At 32.4% G+C, this 6,884-nt stretch overlaps 1 protein-coding gene across 1 annotated transcript; it reads left to right on the forward strand.

Annotated features, from left to right (window-relative positions):
* Nucleotides 1-4,758: 4,758 nt before the first annotated feature.
* On the forward strand, nt 4,759-6,654 carry LOC149158523 (bidirectional sugar transporter SWEET3-like). The gene is made up of 4 exons (XM_089434019.1): nt 4,759-4,902; nt 5,646-5,710; nt 5,809-6,031; nt 6,481-6,654. Exons 1-4 carry the CDS (start codon nt 4,759-4,761, stop codon nt 6,652-6,654), a joined length of 606 nt encoding a protein of 201 aa, XP_089290145.1.
* Nucleotides 6,655-6,884: the final 230 nt, after the last annotated feature.

The raw sequence follows: 6,884 nt of genomic DNA on the forward strand, positions 1-6,884 counted from the left end.
GTTGTACATATATGTTTCTTTTGTGGGCCCCACCAGAAGAAAGCCAATAGTCGAACTGGCTATGAGATCGGAGGTTGGCATTTGGTTTTGGATGGGGGTATGACATTTTGCCACAAATTGGCCTCATTGTAAACACACCCAACTATATGTACATATTTACTTTGTGGACCCTACTAAAATCAAGTTGAAATATCGGAAGTAGAAATTGTGTTTTGAATGGCCTCTCTAGACACTCCAAGCTGTTGATGGTCACCGATCAAATTGGCTCTATCTACAGTACTGCATGTAAGCATTCTACGTCAATATTGTTTTAAATTTTAAATTATTTATTTAAATTACAATTTTAGAGAATGGATTCTAAAATATTAAGTATATTTAGACACTTAAAAGTATATATATATATATATATATATAGACACACATAGTTTTATCAATTTATATTTAAATAATATGTTATGTGAGAAAACAAAATAATAAGTTATAGACACGTATGTTTGTTTTGTGGGCCTTTGTAGAAGAAATTCGGAGCTCGGGTTGACGATGAGGTTATAGATAATTATATCCACATATTTCTTTTGTGGCTCGTACTAAAAGCAATTCGGATGTTGGTCCCAACTATGAGATATGAGATTGTGATTATGGTTCGAATGGTCTCTCTAAACACTACCAACTAGTGACGCTTCTCCACCAATTCGACTCCATCTTAAATATTTATTTTTTTCTTTAGAGAATGGGATAATGGGTTCACGTATTTTAATCATTTTATCTTATAAGTATAATTTATTCAATCTATGTTTTTATTGATAAAAAAAATTAATTTGTTTAAATTAATTTTATCAAATAATATAAAATGATAAATTATAAATAAGTCAATTATAGATATATGTTTCTTTTATGGGACCTTCCACAAGAAAGTTAGTGGTCGAGTTGGCTATGAGATCAGAGTACGACATTGTGTTTTGGACAATGCTATGATGTTCTGCGACCAATTGGCCTCCTTGTAAACACGCCCAACTATATGTACATATTTTTTTGTGGTTTATATTCAAAGAAAGTGGAAAGACGGATTCGGGTATGCGGACAAAAGTCAGATTTGTCATTTGAATGGCCTCTCTAGACACTCCCGACTAATATAGAGTCCAATTTTTTTTTGGACCCTATATTAGGTGGATGGACCTACCTATGGTTTTGTGCACGGGCTTCCCACATGGTTTTGGTCAAGATGATTTTCTGCGTATTGTATTTTATAGATCTCATCAAGGAAACTACGGTTATGTTCTAATCTAGGGTTAATTGATTGAGGTTTATGGATGCTTCGTCATGTATATATATGTATTGTAACATTGAAAGAAATATAACGAAAAATAAATCTAGTATTCCCGGTCATGTATATATATGTATTGTAACATTGAAAGAAATATAACGAAAAATCAATCTAGTATTCCCGGTTTTGGGATCTAGGGGAAAATATCTGTGTATATCTGTGTATATCTATTTTATGTTTTATGTTCTCACTATTATTTATTTAATGTTATGCAAGTAATTTATATACAAGTTTAAAACCTATATTATAAGTGATTGTGAGTTCATTCAGGTTGAATGTTGGACAAAATATGATTTCTATAAGCCTGTTCATCTTAATTGAGTAGATGGAAAGAGTCATAGCCATAATATTTTTTAACCATAAAAATTTACTGTGTAGTTAATTTTACCTTTCCCATGTTTCCATTTATACGATCATATCAGATATTTTTAATATTTAATTATATATATGTTTTTTCGCCGAATTTAATCGGTCCTGTAAATCGAAGAATTTTTTTCAAAATGTTACTTCTTCATAAATCAAATTTTTGGTTCACACCTTCAAACCACTTATGAGGAACCTTAGGCTTTACGAGTTAGCTGTGTATCGGGGAAATAAACTGGTGTCCCGTGCAGGTCTGGATAGCGTCATATCTACTTGTCGGTCTGCCCTATCTCTGTGGGTTGCCACGGAACTGCCTTTCTCACTGTCTTTCTATCAATTTTTTTGTTGTTTGTTGTTGTTTTTTTTATAATCTAGAATTAAATGATATAAATAATTTTACAATTAAAATTTTAAATTTTAAATTTTTTCATGTTTTTGTTTTTAATTAACTAAAAAATAATTATTATTTTTTTATAATAAAAAAAAAATTGTTTTTTTTCCTAATTTATAAAAAAAATCAAAAACCATGAAGTACCTATTTTAAAGAAAAATTTGATTTACTTTATAGTGGTTGGTACTTTAAAATGTGAAAATTAATGTGAAAAATATTTTGAAATGTTGTTTTAGACCAGAGGACATTAATTTTGATGAAAAACTTAATTTACTTTATAGTATTTAATACCATGAAACATAAAAAGTAATGTCAAAAATATTTTGAAGTCTTACTCTAGATAACGAAACATATTGGATGCATGAATAAAAAACCCTTTGCATATTCTTCTTTAAAACAAAAATGAGAAATACTAATTGACATTTTACTCATTATCTAAAAACTTTTAGAAATCATTATGTTCATCATCCTTTTGGTGGAGGTGAGATGGAGAAAGAAGAAATGATTAGAATGATTAAGTATTTATATGAATTTTATGAGATAGACATTAAGGATTGGATTCTATAAGATAAAGAATTGGAGAAATCTATTTGCAAGATAAATCCCTAGATATTGAAGGCTACTTATAAGAAAATAAGATTCTATTAACGTAAGACCTAATGTTCACATTACACACAACAACATTTTTTTTTAAATATTTACATCCCCAAAACATTTAGTTCATAGAAAAATGTCCATACTTCATATAAAAAAAATATAAATAAAATAAAATAAATCTAGAGTAAAATAATGTAATAATATATTATCTTAAATACACTTAATTCAAAAATAAATTATTAAAAATAAAATTATATATAGATTAATAACATAACTAAAAATGAGTACGGAAAATTAATAGATATTTAAGATATAAAAAACTAAAATTGTAAAATATATTTTTATACCTCAAAATTATATAATTCTAAAAAAATTATAAATTTAAAAATATATAAAATTTTATTAATACTATTTATATGCTTATATAACTCTAAAAAAAATTTATAAATTTAAAAATATATGAAATTTTATTAATACTATTTATATGCTTTTCCATAGTTTTATTAATTATTTTATATTTATTTTAATAATAAAATAATAATTTACATTTTATCCTTTTAATAATGTATTTAATTCATCGATCATTTTCAAACTTCTAAACTTTATTTTGAAAATGGTTAGCATACAACTCTATTCTTTAAACCACTTTTCATTTCATATAATATTATAAGACTTCAAACTTCTAAACTTTACTTTGAAAAAAGTTAGCATACAAATCTATTCTTTATCCCACTTTTCATATGATATTACAAGCCTAACTTAACTTTTTCTCAAATAACCTACAAACCCACTCTCTTCATAATATTATATGAAAACTAATTTCCAATTTAATTTCCTACCCGATCGCTATTGATAATTCCGAAATTCCATATTTAAAAGGGAAGACCTTATAATAATAATTTGTTTTTGGATAAATAAATGATAAAATAGAACCAAATGCTATAATTTGAAGTTTTTTTTTTCTTCGCTACACAAACTTACCCTGCTGTCACTAAGTGATTTTTCATGTCTCTCAGCAGCTACACTAAAACTTACCCCGCCGTCACTGTTCGATTTTGCTGACATAGAAAATGGCTTACGTGAAAAACTAAAGAGGGCAAGATTGGTTTGTGTGGGAATACCAGATCTAGCATAATTGTTGGGCGCTGTTGGAGAGAGTCTATTGTTAGTTGTTTAAGGGCTTGCCACATTGTTTGTGCTGGTTGTAAGAGCGCCGAGGGCTGTAGATGCCAAGAGTGGCGGAGTTGCCAGCCTGCTGAGCTGTGCCTTCAGCGCTGTCTAGAAGTGTTGTTGTCTTGCTGTGCGTAGAGCAATGTGAGGGAGTGTTGCCGTCCTGCTAACCTGCACTCTGTGGAGACTAGTGGAACACCGAGGAATTATTGTGTTAAGCACTGACTTTGATGTGTGGAACTTTGTCTCCTTTCTTGTGTAGCCAAGACACAGGGCATTGTCAGCTGCGTTGAATTGATTGGCATGTTGCGGTGAAGAACTGGAGACTGCTCTCAAGTATTTTGTTTGTGTGCAGCAGTGTGTGATGTTTGTGTCAATGTAGCTCCAGAGGGGGTCGGGAATGTGAAGATTCCCTCTCTAGAATGTGAAGATTAGTGAACCTGTTTGTGCCTGTTGTGGACCACAACATCTGTGGCTGTGTTAAAAGAAGAGTGTTGTGTTAAGAGAAGGAGAGCTTGTTGTTGGAAAACGCTGATCAGAAGAGTGGGGCAGCGAAAGTGTGGTGTGCATCTAGGGAAGTGAGAGGCAGAAGCTGAGAGGTGCTTTTCCAAGAGTGGTGTTATTCTAAAGTCAAAGCTCGCTAGAGTTTAAGGAAAATTTAAGCCTAGCTGATATGTCTATCTTTTTAGATTTTTTTGACAATGATCCTTTCTATGATCATTTTCTCAGGAACTCATTTGGGTTTGGTAGTATTTTTTAGTTCATTGACAAACAGTGTCATGTTGTTGAAGAAATCACTCATGTTGTTGAAGATCATGTTGTTGAAGAAATCACTCATGTTGTTGAGGATCATGTTGTTGAAGAAATCACTCCTAGAAGTTTTATTGGATCTGCTTTCAAGATGACTACGATTATGGAGGATACTACCATGGATGTTGTTCCGAGGCCACTCTTATTCGAGGATGAGTGCATTTTGATAGCTCCTCATGGAAATTGGGGAGAACATGAATTAGATTACCTTGTTTGGGATCTTGCATTGCATCCAAATCCAGAAGAGGTTGTTGACGATAAGTACATAAGCAAGGAGCAAAGGAATTTCATAAGGAAACCCAGAAAGGTGAAAATGAAACTGCACAAGCAAAGGAAAAGGAACAAGCATGGACCCTTTAATAAAAAGGTGAAAATGAAATATTTTGTTGTAAGCCTAGCTGAGACTTAGACCAGCAGGCAAGTTAAATTTTAGGTCATCGTGATTAAGGGGAGGTGTTAGAACATTAATCATGCTTGACCATATAATGGGGATAGTCGGTGTGTTAGTTGGCATAGAGCGGCTATAGTCAGTGGATTTAGATAGATAATAAATAACAGTAAGTGAATCACTATGGTATCAAATTTTGTATAAATAAATGTGCTTCGTAATGTAATGAAAAAGCTCATTCTATGAGTCTTCAAGTTTCTGATAAGCAGTACCTCGTGAATTCCTTTGTCTAAATTCCTCTATAAATACCTCTGAATACCTTGGCCTATTGCACCATTCACAGAGCAGCATTGCCTCCATTCCTCCTCTATCTCATTACCCACACTATTTGGGTTCTGTTAGACTTTTCACAGAGAAAAAATGAGGAGCATTGCCTCCATTCCTCCTCTGTCTTGTTACCCACACTATTTGGGTTCTATTTAGTAGTTGGCATTCTAGGTTCTTGTTCCTCTTCTCCACTCTTTCTAAGTTTTAACCAAATTTCCATTTGCTGGATTTTAGGTTTCGGGTTTAATTTTAGCTGAATTGACGGCTGAAAACAGGAGCACTCCTTCATGTTTTATGTAACAGGAAACGCGGCATCCTTGTTACTGGATGAAGCGCCAATGTAAGATTTGTCACTTTTATTACAAGTATCTGCCTTCTAATTTCGGCAAACAAGTGTATGTTGAATAATAGTTCAATGTTGTAAATGTTTTGATGCAGGGTGACATTTATGAGAGTGGTAAGAAACAGATCGACAGAGAGTTTCTCAGGCTTCCCATATGCGATAGCCCTGCTAAATTCTTTGCTCTACACGTGGTATGGTTCTCCTTTTATCAGTCATGGTCTACATAACATCTTGGTGTTGACCATCAATGGGGTCGGAATTGTGCTCGAGTTTATATTCGTTTACATCTTTCTGAAATACGCTATACCCACAGCCAAGGCAGGTTTCAATACTCCTAGTTTGTTATTATCTGTCCCTTAATAATAATATGCACTAGATGTTTAGACTTTCTGTTATGGACTTTAAAAAGTGGCTGGTATATATCATATTAAATTAATCTCTATATGTTTTTGTTGCGTTAACAAAACATTTATATGTGACTATACTTTTACAACGTATAAGGCCATGTTATCTATTTTTTGTGAAAGATTTCCCTATGTTGATATTTTTGGATAGGTCTCCGCTATCTACATACATGAATACATGTTAGACATGTATCTGCAGAATGTGTTTATTGTTTCATAATAAAAATAATCTTTTTCCCATGCACTGGATGTTAGATTAGTAATTACTTTTCTTTTGTGTTTTGTTGGATGAATGAATTTAAGCATCTCTATGTTAACATAGAAATGACAATAATGGATAATTGATTCTTTGTTGGTGTGCAGAAAAAAATGGTGAGAACAATGGTGGGTGTGACGTTGGTGTTTGCCTGCATCTCAATAGTTTCTCTAGTTGCTCTTGGGGTTCAGAAGCATAAGAAAAAGCTGGTGGGGATTTCGAGGATGGTTGTCACTGTGGTCATGTATGCTTCTCTACTTTCCTATGCTATAAGTATCTAACTCCATCCCATGCCCTTTTGTCACTTATCTGACTCAAAACATTCTCTAATAACATTCTACTTTGACATTGTTGTTCAAACTGGAAATAGAAGTACCTCCTTCGTTGGATTTTCAAGGGTCGATCAGAGTCTGTTTAACCTCACCTAGCAAGATCTAATGATTTAGAGGGAGATGACACAACAGAGCATCCTAATAATTGTTTGAAAATTTTTCATTTCTTGATAATGTAC

Source organism: Pinus tabuliformis, chromosome 5_2 (assembly GCF_031772625.1).
Source record: "Pinus tabuliformis cultivar Carrire ecotype Pingquan chromosome 5_2, CPIR1, whole genome shotgun sequence".
In the NCBI taxonomy this organism is placed as follows: Eukaryota; Viridiplantae; Streptophyta; class Pinopsida; order Pinales; family Pinaceae; genus Pinus; species Pinus tabuliformis.

What these genes read in the sequence shown, in the direction of transcription:
- LOC149158523 (XM_089434019.1), top strand. Translation starts at nt 4,759, where the DNA reads ATGGAGGATACTACCATGGATGTTGTTCCGAGGCCACTCTTATTCGAG. An exon ending in TTACTGGATGAAGCGCCAAT is followed by an intron (nt 5,711 to 5,808) that starts GTAAGATTTGTC and finishes GTTTTGATGCAG; the next exon opens with GGTGACATTTATGAGAGTGG. An exon ending in ACGCTATACCCACAGCCAAG is followed by an intron (nt 6,032 to 6,480) that starts GCAGGTTTCAAT and finishes GTTGGTGTGCAG; the next exon opens with AAAAAAATGGTGAGAACAAT.